The sequence below is a fragment of the Octodon degus genome, unplaced genomic scaffold (genome assembly GCF_000260255.1).
Source record: "Octodon degus isolate 3935 unplaced genomic scaffold, OctDeg1.0 scaffold00350, whole genome shotgun sequence".
Taxonomy (NCBI): Eukaryota; Metazoa; Chordata; class Mammalia; order Rodentia; family Octodontidae; genus Octodon; species Octodon degus.
Window position 1 is genome coordinate 243,723 of NW_004524926.1, and position 17,019 is coordinate 260,741.

Consider the following 17,019-nt stretch of genomic DNA (forward strand, 5'->3'; position numbering starts at 1 on the left):
TACAGCAGGGGGAAAACCACCTGCACACCCCAGCCAGATGTCAAGGATGGTTCAGCTGGTGATGAGCCTGGAGCCTGGATGCCATCCAGAGTGACAAATCAGTGCCCGAGGTGTGAATTTAGGGAAGGATGAGAAATGGGACAAGGGGGTTGCAGGAACAATAAAATTAAGATCACAAAGTGTCAGATTACAGGGTAATTCCTACCTCTAAGCAGGCCAGGCTTCAGGACCAATTACTGGAGCAGAATATTAAGGCCTGAGGTATGGCTTAGGGCCAAAGTGGCCCCAAGGTTCACGTGTCCATAAACAGGGCTTTCAGAAAGTGACTGGATTTGGGGGTCGCAAAGGACCCTCCTGTCAAGCTGCAAATCCCATGAGAATCAGACAGCACTATCAAATGTCAACCCTTGTCAAAAAGGAAAGGGATGAAGAGATGGTTGATTTTTTTTCTTTTTTTACTTTTGTACTATTTGTTGTTTTTACAGTGAACATGTGCTATTTTTATAATTAAACAATAAAAAACCCTTTAAAATGATTTTTTAAAAAGTAGAGAACTAATCACAGTGGATCATGTCACAGAAGGTCAACTGTGGGGCCGGGTCATCCAGTCGAGTCCAGAAGCCCCAACATGGTCGCTGTGTTCTGATCTGCAATCATCATCCTGACCTCCGTCACCACCTGCAGGGCACCACGGTGACTCAAACTTCCACGGGTACCCACAGGAGATGGACCTCCTGCTAATAAGCTCCTGCCATTGGGGTGCAGGAGAAACCCAGACACCAAGGGCTAATTTAATTTACAGAGTTCAAGACCGCGCGTAGGCACGTGGAGCGCTCAAGGGCGTGAAAGCCCCGGGCCTAGGGCGCAAAGGCGGTGAAGAAGATGTGCATCTTGGCTAGGAAGGTGGTGACGGAGCCCTGGCGCCACAGCTTCATCTCCACATCCAGGGCGAAGTCCCGGGGCTCCAGCACCGGCCGCTGCAGCAAGACCAAGCCCGTGTAGGCGTTGAGCCGGCTAGTGCGGAAGTAGCCTTCTTCGTTGCCCCTGGTAATGGTCAGCGAGATGGTGTCGCCCGCAAAAGCTGGCGAGGGGCCAATGCGAAAGATGTGTGCGGGCACCAGCATGCCGGTCTGGAAGTCGATCTGGTAATAGGTGATGCGCGCGGGAGAGTTCTGGCACTCCACTAGGTCGTGGCATGTGGTGCGCTCACACTTCCTGTGGAACAAGGTGGGCAGGGCCTGCTCAGGGGGCAGGATCACGGGCAGGATCTGTTTGGTGGACCGGACTCATGGGGCGGGGCCTGCTGAAGGGACTGGCTCACAGGCAGGGGCCTGGTTGGTGGACGGCGCCTGCAGGGTGGAGCCTGGTGGGGCCTGGTCAGCGGGTGAACTCACATGCTGGGGCCTGGTTGGTGGACAGGGCTTGGGGGATGGGGCCTGGTCAGTGGGCGGGGCTCTTAAGGCCCTACCCTGACCTCGTGGCTCCCTCTCCCACACCAAAGGGACACAGCCCTGCCTAGCATCTCCTTCCTGTGACAGTGTTCCTAAGCACCAGCATAAGGCACCGCACCTACTCATCTTCATGCCTTCCATCCTTTTGACCCCTTTTTCCTTCTTCCTCTCCTGCCAGCCTCCCGCCCATGTCCCACCACCTCCTGTCCACCTCACCCTTGCCTTGCCTGGTCCCCTCAGGAGATATCTTTAACTGGGCTTAGCTGTGTGGCTGGTGGCAGAAGCCAGTTCAGTCACCTCCAAGATTAGCTTAGGTTAAAGAACTGTCACTCGCTCTGTGGCCAGTCTACACGGGGGAGGGGGGGGGGATGTCGGGTCAGAAGCATGCCCATGCAAAGGCCCAGAGCCATGAAAGTGGGCAGTGTCAGACCCCAGTGGCTCCTGCGGATAATGTGGCCCTAGGAGAGAGCCAGTCACACCGTTGTCAGGGTCCCCACCCTCAGAAACAGGATGAGCTAACATAGCTCCCTACATGAAGGTGCTAAAGGTTGGGAGAATTTGTTACACAGCAGTAAGTGACTAATACACTATCTTCTTGTGTGCACAGATGCACAAGCAGGAAGTGGTCAAGGCAGACCCCTGTCACTTGGTCTGGGCAGCAAGGGTGCAGTGTGGGGTGGGGGTGCCAGGATCCCCCCTGGGGTTGGGGACACTCACATTTCAGACACCCGGACATAGTTGGGAGGGCACTCGAAACGTAGGCAGCGGAAGCTGCCCTTGAGGTTGTGGCAGGTCTCCGCCTCTGAGCAGTTGTGTGTGCCCAAAGCACACTCGTCCAGGTCTGGGAAGCAGAAGAAAGGAGATGAGGGGAACCCTGTGGCCAGCTAGAGCTCATCCTGGATTTGAGAACACAGGTCCCTCGCCACTCGGTACTATCTTGTACAGCTTGTGTCTAAATGTCCTCCAAAGCCTCATGCACTGATAGACAGGGCTTTTCAGAGGTGGCTGGATCTCGAGTATGTGCTGCTAAGATCAAGGGTGTGATGCCAGGACTAGGATATGCGACTGCTGCACCCACCCTGAGCCCTAGCCTAGATAGGACATGAGCTGTACAAAGAGAAGCTGCTAGTCACTTGCAGCTTGCTGCTTCAGTTGCCTGCTTTTGCTGTCTTCTGCGCACCATGAACTATTTCTCCTCTGTGATGCCCCTCCATCATGCCACTCTGCTTTGGAACAAACTGACCAAGTTCTGAAACCACTACAAACTGTGAGCCAAATAAACCTTTCATCGCTTCACTCATGGTCCTGGATATTTTGTCTCAGCAACAAAAGAAAAGTAACTGAGACGCACACAGGCACTGCACCAGCCAGTAGTTGCGCTGTCTACTCACATCACCTATGTCTTCACTTCTGATGGCCTCTCCTGGCTCCCAGCACGAAACCCAAATGCCTCCTGGGAACACAACGCTCCGGCCAACATTCCACGTGGGCTACAGCACTGCCGGACACCTTGGTCCTCTGCCCCAGTACCTGACCTGACCTACCCTGGGCCTGCACACTCACTGCCACTTCTGCTGGGCCACTTTCTACCCACGTTCCCCAACTGGCTCCATTTTTATGGAGCTGGGATGCAAAGTGCTCTACCTCTGTGCTGCAACTCCAGCACTTAAGTTTTTCCTTTTTACTTTGAAATAGTATCCCTAAGTTGCCAAATCTAGCCTTAAATTTGCAGTCCTCCTTACTCAGCCCCCCAAGTAGCTGGGATCACAGGTCGGGGCCCCACTCCTGGCTTCCACAATGGCTCTTTCTTATCTTTCAGGCCTCAGCTATGTGATTACCTCCTCCAGGATGCCTTCCTGCCTCCCTTACCTTGTCCTCCTCCCCCACTCCCACCATCCTGCCCTGTGTTATAATTATTCCTGATTACTTGCCCCCCTCTGAAACACACTGTGGCTTTGTACACGGTCAGCAATGCTCCCTGTAAGCCACACAGAACACAGATGTCTCACTTACTGGGGGCCCGCAGACCCAGACATTCTTGTGTCAAGTCCAGAAAGCGTGGGGGTGGAGTGCACACAGGCTCAAGGACACCCATGCGGTGCACAGCAGTGCAGATGTGCACATGCCCAGAAGGTGTCCAGGCAATGCTCAGAGAAGTTAGCGTGTTTATAAGGTGAGATTATGGGTTCCTCTGTCACCCCCTGTGGGGACCAGCTGCTCAGCTTACAGTAAGAGCTCAGGAAGCCCCAGGGCCTGCTCTGCTGCTCTTCCCAGTCACTACCTAGGCTGCAGTGTGCTTTCTGGTTGGCCTATCAGGGATTTCTCCTCTCTCAATCCTCAAGCTAGCCCTGTGCTCCAAGGGTCACTGGTCTTCTGACACTTGGGAGGGGAACAGTCTTGTCCCAGGTCACACAGTGGTCAGCAGAGCAGCCAGGCTAGAGCCAAGGTATGTTATGATGCCAAAAGGTGGCATCTGTTGAATGCCAGGCTGACTCCTAAAAGCAATCTCAGGATGAAGACCCCACCAACCATGCAGGGGTACCACCCGCCATCACCTGCCATCACCTGCCACCCTCAGGATGCCATGGACGTGCCCAAGGCCAAGTGGCTGCCTAAGGACAAGGCCTGGCCTCACCCCACTTCCTCTTGCCTAGCCCAGAGTGGGCTGTGGCCCCAGGTCCTCCTTCAGGGCTGCTCCCTCCCCAGGCCCCAGTCTGTTCCTCAGTAAAAAGTCACCTTCCCCATGCCTGGGGGGGGAGGGGAGTGCCCAGGCTGGATGAGGTCACTTCCTGCTGATTTGTCAGTGACTCAAGATGACAGGGTTCCCTCCAGCTCCTCAGCCTGTGTTCTGGGTCACCCACTCCCGTGACTGTGGCCTGGCTATGGGTGGGCAGACCTGCGGGAAGCCAGCTCCTTGTAAAGGGCTGTGAGCACCACAGGTGGCCATTGTGAGACTTTCCTGCCACTGGAGCCTGTTTATGTGGGTTCCCAGGCTCCTGTGACGAGGAGCTCTTAGTCCTGCAAACCCCCTGGAGAGCCCAGGCCAGGTGGGTGAGGGCAGGATGTGCTCTATACCAGGATATCACTGCAGGGAGCCAAAGAACACAGGGACAGAGGGACACCACAGAGCGCAGCTCCCACAGGAAAGGCTCTCTCAGGACCTGAGAAAATGCTCTGCGACTTTCGGCAAAATCTCCACTAATACACATTCACAGTGCTGTTCTAGGTATCTGCCAGGGCTTGGCTCTGGGGCCCCTGGCAGATCCAGACACACGCAGGCACGCAAGTCCCTTACAGAAAGTGGCAGTGTCCGAGCGAGCAGCCTCCACTCACCCTCCCTCCCATCCACCCGAACTCCTCCCTAGAGAATGTCTGTGCCTCACACCACACAAATGCACCGTTGGTAGCTGCTGCACTGGTGGTAGCTGTTCCACCGTGTGGCTTAGCACCTGGACGTCTAATCTTGTGGCTGCCCTGGCCCACGCCGAGTAAGGAGGAATAGTCTGGGGCCACATAGCAAATGTAGAAGAGTTAACGCTTATGAGTGACAAAGCTTCTGATATTTTACCCAACAACAAAACAACCTCAAGTGTGAACATTAAGTACACTTGCATGGCTGCTTAAATCACAAGAAACACCTGTCCTTGCAGGCACACACCTGTGAGTTGAGGCTCTGTCACTGTCATTGCTGTATTTCACCTGCCAAACCGCATGGGACATGCTCCATCTGCTCCCCTCGGGTTCCCACTGGACTGCATGTGGAGAGTGCAGGAGGCCGAGGCAGCACAGCACCACGCCCTTCACTAGGTGGCATTCATCTGTGCAGTCTGCCCATCTGGGCCACTCGATGGAATCATATAATCGTACAATAGCTGGGCATGGTAGCACGCACCTATAACGCAGCACTCTTGGAGGGTGTGTGTGTGTGTGTGTGTGTGTGTGTGTGTGGTGACATTTAGCAGCAGCTCCTCTCCATCCAGCACCTTGGCCCAGTGTCCTGAGCTGGCTGGGGCTCTAGGTGGGGTAAACCATGCTCTGCCCTCTTGGGGTACAGATTCTAGAGGACATAGGTGAGGCCAAGAAAGTGCCCTCCTGTCCTTGTGTCCTGGTCATGACTCCATAAGAGGGGGTGCTCATGAGGTCTCAGCACATGGCTACCCTGTGGCCAGCCTCCTGGCCACCTTCCCATAAGCTGACACCTCAAGGTTTGGTCTGGGTTTACATAGGACCAGTGCACATAAGGGACAGCTGCTTAGCTTCACAGGTCAGTGGCTAGCCCAGATCCCTGGAGTGACTCAGGATGCAGACTGTCCAGGGGCTGACATTGGGGCACCCACGGCCAGCTAGGAGCAGGGTTACTGAGCCCTAAGAAATCTCCTATCCCTCCATGAACAGCACCAAGACACAGGGAAACCCTGGGTTCTCAACCCCAAGTGCTTTGTGTGGGACAGCAGGGGATGGGCTGGGGACAGTTTCCAGCCTGCAGTTCTCCTGGAAATGGTCACACTGCATTCTGCTGTGGCACAGAAGGCTGCTGCTGTGACAAGGCATCACATTCTAAGGATGCAAGTGCTGTGTTCTGACCTGCTGAGCCTTCCCTGAGCTCACAGAACACACAGCAGAGGCTTCACGGCCAGGGAGCCCAGGGGTTTTCTGCGAGGCGGAAGCTGTGAGCAGCTGTACATGCGAGCACATGTCAGGCTTAGGACTTAGGACAAGTTTATCCCTGCCTTGTCCCACATCTGCCTCCAGTAGCCCTACTGCACTAGAACCAAGTATATATTTTGAGGACACTTACACAACCACGGCCCAGTGGCAGGCGCCATTCCACATGCTCCCGTGTCCCATTGTGCAAGCTATTTGACAACCCCCAACTTGATCCCAGGATGCTTGGTTAAGGACAGCCTGCAGCACTAGGTCTCACTCCAGATCCTTCTGGTGCTGCCTGTCCCCTGCTCCAGCCCAGGGTCCTCCAGCCTCTCAGTGCCACTGTCTAGGGAGACACAGCCCCAAAGCCAAGGGAGCGGCAAGTGCCTCAAGCACCAGAAGGCCCAGCGGTCAGCCCTCCAAGGTGAAGCTGGTTCCTATCCTGCATCCTGCCCCTCCACCTGGCCCATGCCTGGCAAGGTCCACCTGAGCTTGGTGGCCCATGGCTAGGGATGTAGACAAGACTGTCTTCAAAGTCACAGGACCAGTGCCATCCAGTTCCCTCTGTTGGAAATCAGACAGGTGACTGCCCTGCCCTAACTCATGTGTCACCAGGGGTAGGGGGCCCTCCCTCATGCAGTCTTCCCTGGGACCCTCTGCACTCCTCCCAGGGAGGCCCACTGCCAGCCCCCACCTCTGAATAGCACTGCAGAGACTCAGGGACAGTGACTGAGGCCCCGCATCCACCCTGGACAGTCCCCTGCCTTGTTATCACCCCTCAAGGCATCTTGCCTTACTCCCAGGAAGGTAGTCCACCTGGAAGTCTACACAGGGCTGAGCAGCCACTTCCTGTCCCCAGACACTGCAAGCACAGAGCATTCTGTGTTCATGAACCAGCGCAGTGTGGCAAGTGCCCAGCAAGCTGTGTGAGGTCCCCATGCCCACCCAGTACCCACCACTGCTTACCCTTGCAGGACCTGCCATTGGCCATCATGGTATAGCCCTGCTCCGGGCATGCACACTGGTAGCTTCCGGGTACATTGAGGCATCGGAAGGCACAGAGCATGCCAGCGGCCTGCGCACATTCATCAATGTCTGCAGAGAGAAGGTCACTACCTCTGTGGGCCTCATGCATCCACATGACCTACCACAGACAGCCTGTCCCCGCCACAGCCACAGAGCCAGAGGCCCACTTTACAAATGAGGGTATGAGGCCTTTAGAAATAGAAGCAAGTCCCCTCAGGCCACATGGCAGATCAGGGCTCCCATTCCAGTGCTCTCGCCTTTGCCCATTTCCTCCAGCAGAGGCCAATCAGGTGCCAGTCATGGCCTCTACATTCTGACACCAATGATCAGCCTGCCCATGGCAGAGGAGAAGAGGGGCCTACCTATGCAGGTGTGCCCGTCTTCTGACAGCTGGTAGCCCTGGCGGCAGTAGCACTGGTAGGAGCCGTAGATGTTGGCACACTCCTGGCTGCAGCGCTGGTTCTCACATTCGTTCACATCTGCAGAGACACCAGGCAGTGGTCACGGGGACTGAGGGATCCTCCCAGTCCAGGCATGAGGCTCAGGCCCCCAGCTTACACAGAACCTTGTCTCAGGAGAACTTAGGTTTCAGCCAACCTTGAGGGCTGATGCCCCCAGAAAAAGGCAGGGATCGAGCAAGGGCGGGGGCAGAGCTGGCCCCAGGTGGTGTTATGGCCTAGAGCTACATACACTGCCAAATGTGCTGTTTAGAGGCCGGGCCAGGGGAGGGGGGCCACTGAGAAGAACCCTGGAAGGGAGCATTCTGGCCCCTGGTCCCCTCTCTGCTTCCTGTGGTGGGCTGAGCAGCTGCCTCCACCAGGCCATGTCTGCCTTGGAACCAACAAACCATGTACTGTACCCACAGAAACTGAGCCAAATAAACCACTCTGCCTTTAAATTGCTGGTATCTGGTATTTTGTCCCAGCAACAGGAAAGTGACCGATACAGCTGGGCTCCAACTGGGTTCCTTGAAGTTTGAATCCCTCTGTAATGTATAAATACCACTCAGTTTTACACAAATACTAAGATTCCTAGCTTCTAGAAAGCCAAGAACATGAGGTGGCTCTGAGACTGAACCCTTGGTGGCTCCCACTTTGGGGCCCTGTTCTCTTAATTCCTTATCTACCTCTGCATTCTGGGCTTTCAGTTCCCCCACCTGCAACTGTAGTCACGTGCAGTGCCTGTTTATCAAGGTCTGCAAACAGAGAGGCCTAGAGAGGCCAGAGGCCAGGATGTAGCTAGACATAGGAAGGGAAGAGCCAGAGACCAGGGATGTCCGAGGCTGGGATGAATGGGGCCAGGCACCAGGGTGGGTGAGCCAGATGCCACAATGGGAGGGCCAGAGGCAAGGGCAGGGCCAGAGATGAGGTGGGCGGAGCCAGAGAATAGGGAGGGCTAAAAGCCGGGTGGGCGGGGCCAGATGTCAGGGAGAGCTCATGGCTGGTGGGGGGACGCCTCAGTACCTTCGCAGTGCTTGCCATCCTCAGCCAGCCGGAAGCCGGTGGCACAGGAGCAGCGGTAGGAGCCCAGCGTGTTCTCGCACGTGTGCTGGCACAGGCGGCCTGGCGAGGTCCAGCATTCATTCACGTCTGTGGAGGGGTTGGGGTGACCATGGGCTCCAGGTAGGCAGAGTGCGGAGAGCAGAGCTGACCGACAGCCAGTGCCCTATGCCAACCAGGTCCTCCCCTCCCCACCCCAGCTGAGGAAGGCATGGGCATGAGGACAGAGGAGCCAGGCACTGCAGGAACCAGGCAAATGGGCACAGACACAGCAGCCCAGAGAAGCAGAGAAGCCCTAGCCTGTTGCCCAGCTGCAGAGAGGAGACTGAGGGAAGACGGGAGGAGGGCAGGGCTCTAGGCCAGATGTACCAGCAAGGGGTATGGGGTGCCTGGGGACAGGGCTGCCCACCTACCGATGCAGGAGCGGCCAAAGGCGTCCCGCTGGAAACCGGCCTTGCAGTCACAGCGGTAGGAGCCAGGAAGGTTGTGGCAGATTTGCCCCTCACCGCCGCAGCGGTGCACGCCTGTAGCGCACTCGTTCACATCTGCAGAGGAAGTGCCACCCTGAGCATTCACTAGCCTTGTGCCCTTGGCCTTTCTGGGCAGGGTTAGGTGCCCGCCTTACCTACGCACTGCTCGCCATCCGCGCTGGCGTGGTACCCATGCCTGCACACCAACGGGTTCCTCTGGCACCTGTAGGAGCCCACTGTGTTGACGCAGCTGAAGCCAGGACGGCAGGGCTCGGGTAGTGACGTGCACTCATTGATGTCTGCAGAGGGGGCACAGGTGACCAGGCCACCCTGGGCAGCACTACCCCCAACCTGTGTCCCATGACCTCAAAGGTGTGCCTCCAGCCCCCAACATAAGCTGTGCTGGCTAAACTCCTCACATCTGATGGGCCCGCTGGAGGCAGAGGGAAAATGAAGGCTGAGTCTGGGTAACTACAGCTGCTCTCCCCTAAAGCTGCCCATCTTACACAGTGAGTGGGGCCCTGCCAGCCACCCCTCCCCCTCCCCCCTTGCCCTGACACCCCACCCCACCCCAGGGCCTTTGCATTTGCTGCCAGCTTCCCTGGTACACACTTCCTCAACTCTGCCCCAATGTCACCCTGTCTGGGAGACCCAGGGAGCAATCTGAGTAGAACTCTCCTTTATACCTTTAGCCCCTACTTGTTTTACTATGTATCAAAATGAATTACTGGGACTTTTATACACTTGGTTGGTTATTGGTGCTCCTCTCAATGTCCTTGTTGGGCTGCTGTAGCTCCTTCACACTGAATCCTGGCACAAAAAAGTCCTCTGTGATTAGATCACTGAGGAACAACAAATTTGATAGGCCCCTCCCCACCTTTCCCTGAAGGTCCTAGGCGTCCCCCTGCACTGTATGACACACAGGTGAGGTCAGAGGGAAAGGGGACACTGGGGACAGTGTCTTGGAGAGGGCTCCCGAAATTGGCCAATGGAACCACTGAACCCTTGAGAAGGCCTCCACAGCAAGTCAAGAGCCCCTTTGACCCCACCTCCTGCCTGTGACTGTAAGGAAGGGCAGATAAGGGCTCTGTGCCCAAGTCGCCCTTGGTCCTGTCCACTCCTGCTCTCCCTACTGTCCCTCTGCACTGTCCACCCCTGTGGCAGAGGTGGCTACGACCTCCCCAGGGAGGCCTCCTGGCTGATGAAGGACAAGAAGTGTGGTATCGCAGGGCCTTTGGGGCCAGGAGGCCAGCATCTGTCTAAGTGTAGGCCTCGAGCCATCAGTGCAGCATGGACTCATTGCAGTACTCAATAGCAATCTTTAAAAATAGGATTTCAGTGAGTGTGTGAGTTATTATTTTTTTTTTGAACTTTGTGTGCTAGCTGACCGTGACTATGTGTGCTTGTACCAAGTCACGACCAGACATAATCTTGCTGGCCAGGTTAAAAATGTTTGCTATGCATTCTTCCAGTCCAGTAAACTGAGATGGTAAACTGAGGCCATGAGCAAAATAACTGAGCCAAGGTCCAACTCTTCAGGCTAAGAAAATACCTACTGTTCTGCAGGTCTGCCTGGGCTTGGGGTTCCCAGCACCCACACAGCCGACTCACCCACGCAGTTGCCCTCAGGGTCCTGCAGGAAGCCCTCCATGCAGCGCTGCCGGGCCTGGCAGTAGAAGGAACCCTTGGTGTTCTGGCACGAGAAGCCAGGCTGGCAGGTATGTGAGCCCATCGCACACTCGTCCACATCTGCAAACAGAGGTTGGGGGTCGGGTAGGTGGACCCCAGTCCTCATATCCCTGCCCTCAGGAAACTGTGACTTTGATAGTCCCAGAGGTCGTCTGCATTCCCGGAAGCTTGGAGGACTAGGTCCTGGCATGGCCAGGGTCCCAAAAGTTACCATGAAAGACCAGATGGACTGAGCCTTCCTGTGGTCTGAGCACTGCCAGATGCACCAACTTAGTTCACCCTCACAATCGCCCTAGGATGTAGATGCCACACGAGCCCCAGGTTACACAGGGGAAACTGAGGCACTGGGCTGGGTGCAGAGCTCAGGCAGTCAGGCCCAGCACATGCACGTGTAACAGCTCACTGCCCTACCTCTGTGAGGACAGAGAGAGGCAGGAATGAGTGTTTATGTCCCTGAGGGAAGGGTAAATGGTGACACTTATGGGAAGGTCGCCCAGGCAGTACCTAGGCTCCAACCCCGGAGAACTCTGCTTCCACTCCTGGCTCACGGTCTGCTGCTCCCTAGGCTGGAACTTCAGTCTCAGTAGCCACCCATGACTTCAGGTCCCTCCGCCGGGGGCCTCCTTCCACCCCCACCTGAAACAGCTCCCAGTCCTGGGCTATTCTGACACTCCCCACTTGCTACTGTGTTCCCCATGTCTCCTACCTTGAGGTCAGTGGAAGGGCACAGCACCCCAGCCTGTACCCCTAGTCCAAAACCCTTTCAGGCACACAGGGGCAGCTCAGGCAGTATTTGTTCAGTAGAATAAAAATTCTCCCTTAGAAGGCTAGAATTTCCCAGTGAAAGACGCAAGTGATTTTCCTGGGGGTCTCAAACCCGGGTCAGCACACAGCAGGAATGTGGGAGGTAGGACCCTGGCCTCCCCGCACTCAGCTCAACTCCTCCACTTCTACCCCAACACCATCTCTGGGGTCCTCCCATGAGCAACAAACTGAAATCCTGGGAGCTTGCAAAAAAGAAGGGTGGGGTGGTGCACATGTGGGTGGGATGGGGCGGGGCTAGGCTTGGGGTTGGGTGGGGCATGGGGCAGGGCCAGGAAGGGCCACAGGGTACCTAGGGGGCAGGGCAGGGGCAGGGCTCCAGCCAGTGCGTCTCACCTAGGCACTCCCCATCCTTGAGAACAAAGCCTGGCTCGCAGGTGAGGGCCTTGTAGCAGCGGAAGGAGCCCAGCGTGTTCACGCAGTGTTCGCCCCGGCTGCAGGTGTGCAGGTCTGTCACGCACTCATTGAGGTCTGCAAGGAGAGCGGGGCTGGCCGTCAGGGTCTGCAGGGTGCTCCCAAGATGGACATCCGGGAGCAACCAGAGGGCCTCAGGCCATCAGGAGGGAGGGAGCGCGGGCCCTGCCCTCGAGGTACTCACCGTTGGGAGCCAAGTGCACAGCTGATGTGCCCCATCCATGCACCCCTTCATTCAACAAAGATTTAGGAAGCACCCGCGAAATGCCAAGCACCCTTCTTGGCAAGAGGGATGCACACACTGAGAACAAGACGCACACACACGCCCGAGCTCGGGCCAGATATGCAGATACACAAGCACAGGATTGGGAGGCCGTCAGGAGTACTGTGCTGACCAGCGCAGGGGAGGACGCAGGAGAGCCGGTTCAGCAGGGGTGTGGAGTTCACCTGTCAGGAGCATTCTCGGGAACAGCTCTGTGGGGGCCTCCGGCAGGTAGCTGGGCATGGTGGTACATGCCCATAATCGCAGCACTGAGGGAGGCTGAGGCAGGAGGATCACAAGTTTAGAGTCCTGTCTGGACAACTTATTGAGCTCATGTTTCAGAATAAAAAATAAAAGGGCTGGAGATGTAGCTCAGGGGCTGAGAACTCCTAGACAAAGACAATAATCCAGACGGATGGTAAGGTGTGGGAAGCTACCTGGTTCTAGAGATACACAGAAGGCAGAGGACACTGAGACCCACTGAGGACGGAATGAAGGCATGCTATTCTGTTGGGCTGAAGTCACAGGCAGCAGCCGGAGTGAACATCAGGGCACCCAGCCTGCTCCACAACCTCCGCTAGTTCACATCCTGTGCTGGGTGAGTGGCTCCCTCCCACATCCTGCAGCCCCGCCCACCTGGAGCACTTTCCCAGGGGGGCCAACACAGTCCTCAAAGCACACAGCACAAAAAAGGCAAATGGTAAAAGTACAGGGCAGTCCCTGGCAGAGGTAACACCACAACTATTCCTCTCTGGCTTACATACCTCTAGCTATGGGGAGCTCACTACCTCTGGAGAGTCCCCAGTGTGACATATCTGTAGAGCAATCACCACCACAAAACACTGGCAAAGTAACTTACATGGAGCAGAAAGGGAGAGCGAAAGGTTAAAAGAACCGATTTAGGTTCTTTTACCATTTTAAACAAATCTTGGAGTGCACTGAGCTACATCCCTATCCCTTTTGTTTTTTTAGATTTAGTTAAGTTTTGGAGTTGCCCAGGCAGAGTTCAAACTTGCAGCCCTCCTGCCTCAGCTTCCCAGAGTGCTGAGATGACAAGCATGCATCTGTACCCATCACTGTACCCAGCTTGTTCAACAGTTATAAGTAGAAAGTGATAGAGGCAGGACTTGAACTCCGGTCATCCAGTCTCAAAGCCACTTCCCTGTCACCTGCCAGGTATTGCCTGGGAGCCCCAGAGATGTCTGCAGCTGTGCACAGGAGGGCAGAGGGAGAGAGGTACGAACACAGTCACTTGAGCACGTGAGGGTGTGTGTGGGTTTGTGCAAGATGAGCAAGGATGGAAACACAAGAGCACAAGTGCAGATGCTGTGCTGACCATAACGTCCACAGCATCCATTCCAACTGTCAGGGACCCCCTTCGCCTCTCAGGTTCGTCTCCAGACCACCAGGGAGCCTGCCTATGGGGCACAGTAGGAAGGGTGCAGAAGCACCCAGCAGGGCCACCTTCCCAGCCAGACCACAGTCCCACTCCAGATGGCAAGAGCTGCCACCCACAGGCAGCCAGGTCAGAAGGCGTGTGCTGTGTCCAAGGCTGGGTGCCTGGGGAAAGCATGTCTGCCAGGCCCAGCCAGCACCTTGGGCCCCTGCCTATGCACAAGGCTGGACACAGCACTGAGCACAGAGACAATGGGACCTGGTCCCTGCCTTTGTGCTTCCTGACCACCTCAGAGCCAGGTGCAAAGTCCACCTCTCCAGAACGGACATGCAGGTGCCACGAGTGGAAAGATGCCTCCCTGTGCCTGTGCCCTGCACACTGAGACCTTGTGACTATCTGAGAATGGTGGGGGACAAGCACTCACATCCCCTCTGTGATAGCATCAAGTGGCCCAGAACCAGGAGAGCACCAGGGCCTCCTCACTGCCCTCAGAGAAGCCCTGGACACCCAACCCACAGGGAACAGGGATAGGAGGGGAAAGTTGGGACTCAGTGCTGACCAGGGCCAGGCACAAGTGGTGCAGGGTCAGAGCTCTGCCCTGTGTCCATCCTCTGGTCCCTGTGGAGGCTCAGAGAGGAGCTTTGGGTCACTCAGCAAACAATATCAAGCTGGGGGACAAAGCCAGGAGTGTCAGCTGTGACCCTGTCCATCTACCCCTAGACAAGTTCTCCCTGCACCTAAGGACCCTGTGAGCAGCTGGGGACCATGCTGTGACAGGCTGTGTGCTGTTGTGTACCCTCAGCCACCAAGAGCCACCTCTTTGCAGAGGGGACACTCTGGCTGGGAGAGAACAAGTCACCACTCTGAGGTCACAGAGCCACCTGTCTGCAGATCCCATGCACCACATCCCACCACCCTGCCAGTGACCAGCCGGGGACATGTCCCCTGAGCACTTTCGGACACACAGGTACGTCTCTGGGAAAAGCAGCCTCCCAGAGGACAAGCAGGAAATGACACCAGGACACAGGGGGTGACACAGAGCATGGGGCCAGCTGTGTGAGGGCTCATATGCAAAGGACGGACCTTTAGCATGTGGCCTTCATGGCAGGCTGGGCGTGTCGCAGAGCGCAGAGCGTGACGCGGGTGGGCACAGGTGGGGCCCTCGCTTACCCACGCACTTCCTGTGCGCGTTGAGGATATAGCCCTCAGCGCAGAGCACTGTGTGGTTGACACAGGAGAAGGATCCCAAGGTGTTCACACAGAACTGGCGCCGGCTACAATCGTGAGTGCCCAACAGGCACTCGTCTTGGTCTAGTGGCAGCCACGGAAGGAAAAACAGAAGGGCTGTTAGAGAAGTGAGGCCTATCCTGGGGCAGTGCATGACAGAGGGCCACCCGAGACCCAAAAAGGGGCAGGAAGTGCCCATGTCACGCCAGAGTTCGAAGAACCCAAAGATGTCAAAGCTGAGCCCCACTACGAACAGAAAGAGATGAGGCTCAGAAAGGGTAGGCAGGAGGCCTAGGGTCACACAGCACTGCAGAACCAGGTGCCACCTCCCTCCTATGCTGTGTACCAACCCCCTGGCCACAGGTAGCAAGGAACCCATAGCACAGGGCTGCACACCCACGGCTTCAGGGGCCAGGAGAGGGCATGAGTATACAGTGCAGGTGTTCTGTTGTGCTGCAGGGCTGAGGCCCATTAGGAAAAGGATAGGCAAGAGCAACCCAAAGTTGGAAACGCTGTAAAAATGCCTAAGCTGGCTGTGGCTGAGAAGTCCCTGGATTACTTCAGACACCGTAGAGAAGAGCCAGACACCGCTGCAGAGCAGGCTATCCGCTCTCAGATGGTCCACTGCAGCCTCTGCCTCCACCCACAGCTCCTCCTGCCAGGGCCCTGGAGATAGGCTGGAGAGATGCCATGCCAGCCAGGTCACAAGGCCAGTGACCCCAGAGTGATGCCCTTTTCTGTCCTCAGGACGCTGGCAGGAGACAGAGCTCAGGGAACAGAACACCGACTCTGCCATGGTCCCTGTGCTGTGCACCAGGGCAAGTCTGCTGCCCTGGCTGGGATCACAGCATGTTTTTGACCCACAGTGGAACCCACCAGGGCCAGGTCTCTTCACCCAGACCATCTGCACACTCAGGCCCCTCCTGTCTGTCACTAGGTGGTAGAGGCTGGAGACTGTGCAAGCTGTCCCAGAGATGTCACTCCACCCTTGCCACCACTGGGCAGCGGAGAGGGCTTGGCTTACAGAGGACTGTGGGGATACCATGCCACCTCAGTGAGGCCACCCAGGAAAAAGGACATGAGTTTCTTTGTGAATGGCAGTGGCAGCTCACTGTCGCCAAGATCCGGTCCACCTCCATCATCCTGGTAACAAAGACTGGGCAGGGACCCCTCGCCAGCCTCCCACGGCAGACTATCACAGGATGGAAGCCATTCCTGGGTGTCACCCTGAACAAGTGGGTGTCACTTCTATCCTTCCCTTTCTCTACCTGGGACAGGAACACAGATGGAGAGGATGATTACGAACCTACTCCCACCCTGGACAGGCACAACACAAGGATATGGCAAGGGAAGTGTGGCCCAGGACCTTATTAGAAACACATGCCCCAATCCCACTGGACCCTGAGCAGGGATCTGTTCCCACCAGGTCTCTAGGGGACAAAGTAAAGGTCAGTGATGAGGTACACAGTTGAGTCTGAGCAGCACCATTTCCACAAGAGCAGAACAAGGAGCTGGGAGGAGCCCAGGGCCAGGACATGGGCAGCATGAAGCCACCCTGGAGGGCCAGGAGCTCTGCCATGCAGACAAACCTATCACTCACAGATCCCACCACAGGTAGCAGGGCAGCCCTTGGCACTCACCTTCACAGGACACGCCATCCGCCATGATGGCATAGCCGGGGAAGCAGGAGCACCTGGCTGAGCCCCCAATGACACTGCACACCTGCCTGCAGGGTCCGTTGTCTGAAGGAGATGGCACAGGGGTCAGAGAGTGCAGCCACGTGGGTCCCCATCACCCTGGCTCTAACCCATGAGGCAGAAGCAGAAGAATAAAGAGGCAGAGAAACTGGGATGCAATAACCCCTTTCCTGGGTCAGCAGCTACATGGACTCCTGGGTCCACACATCCCCCACCATTCAGGTCCAACCCATTGCTCTAGTGACACAAAAGAAGGAAGAGACAGCAGAGAGGCATAGGGGAAGAAGGGGAGGGAGGGATAGAAGAGTAAATGGATGGACAAATGGATGGATGGATGGATGGATGGATGGATGGATGGATGGATGGACAGAGGATGGATGGAAGGAAGGATGGATGGATGGATGGATGGATGGATGGAT

The 17,019-nt window shown here is 56.3% G+C and overlaps 1 protein-coding gene across 4 annotated transcripts in view; it reads right to left on the bottom strand.

The window, feature by feature from the left end:
- Window positions 1–480: 480 nt before the first annotated feature.
- Window positions 481–17,019, bottom strand: part of Fbln2 (fibulin 2) — a 66,468-nt gene continuing 49,929 nt past the window's right edge. Inside the window, exons 8-18 of one of the 4 annotated variants that reach the window (XM_023708327.1) lie at window positions 16,544–16,645; window positions 14,847–14,987; window positions 11,941–12,075; window positions 10,705–10,842; window positions 9,249–9,392; window positions 9,037–9,168; window positions 8,588–8,713; window positions 7,487–7,603; window positions 7,065–7,193; window positions 2,169–2,292; window positions 481–1,215 (exon numbers count right to left, since the gene is read on the bottom strand). In XM_023708327.1, the coding sequence (XP_023564095.1) occupies window positions 858–1,215; window positions 2,169–2,292; window positions 7,065–7,193; window positions 7,487–7,603; window positions 8,588–8,713; window positions 9,037–9,168; window positions 9,249–9,392; window positions 10,705–10,842; window positions 11,941–12,075; window positions 14,847–14,987; window positions 16,544–16,645 (1,646 nt within the window). In that variant the 3' untranslated portion in view covers window positions 481–857. The remainder of the gene's footprint in view (window positions 1,216–2,168; window positions 2,293–7,064; window positions 7,194–7,486; window positions 7,604–8,587; window positions 8,714–9,036; window positions 9,169–9,248; window positions 9,393–10,704; window positions 10,843–11,940; window positions 12,076–14,846; window positions 14,988–16,543; window positions 16,646–17,019) is intronic. The other 3 variants (XM_023708328.1, XM_023708330.1, XM_023708331.1) reach the window with 3 other exon arrangements.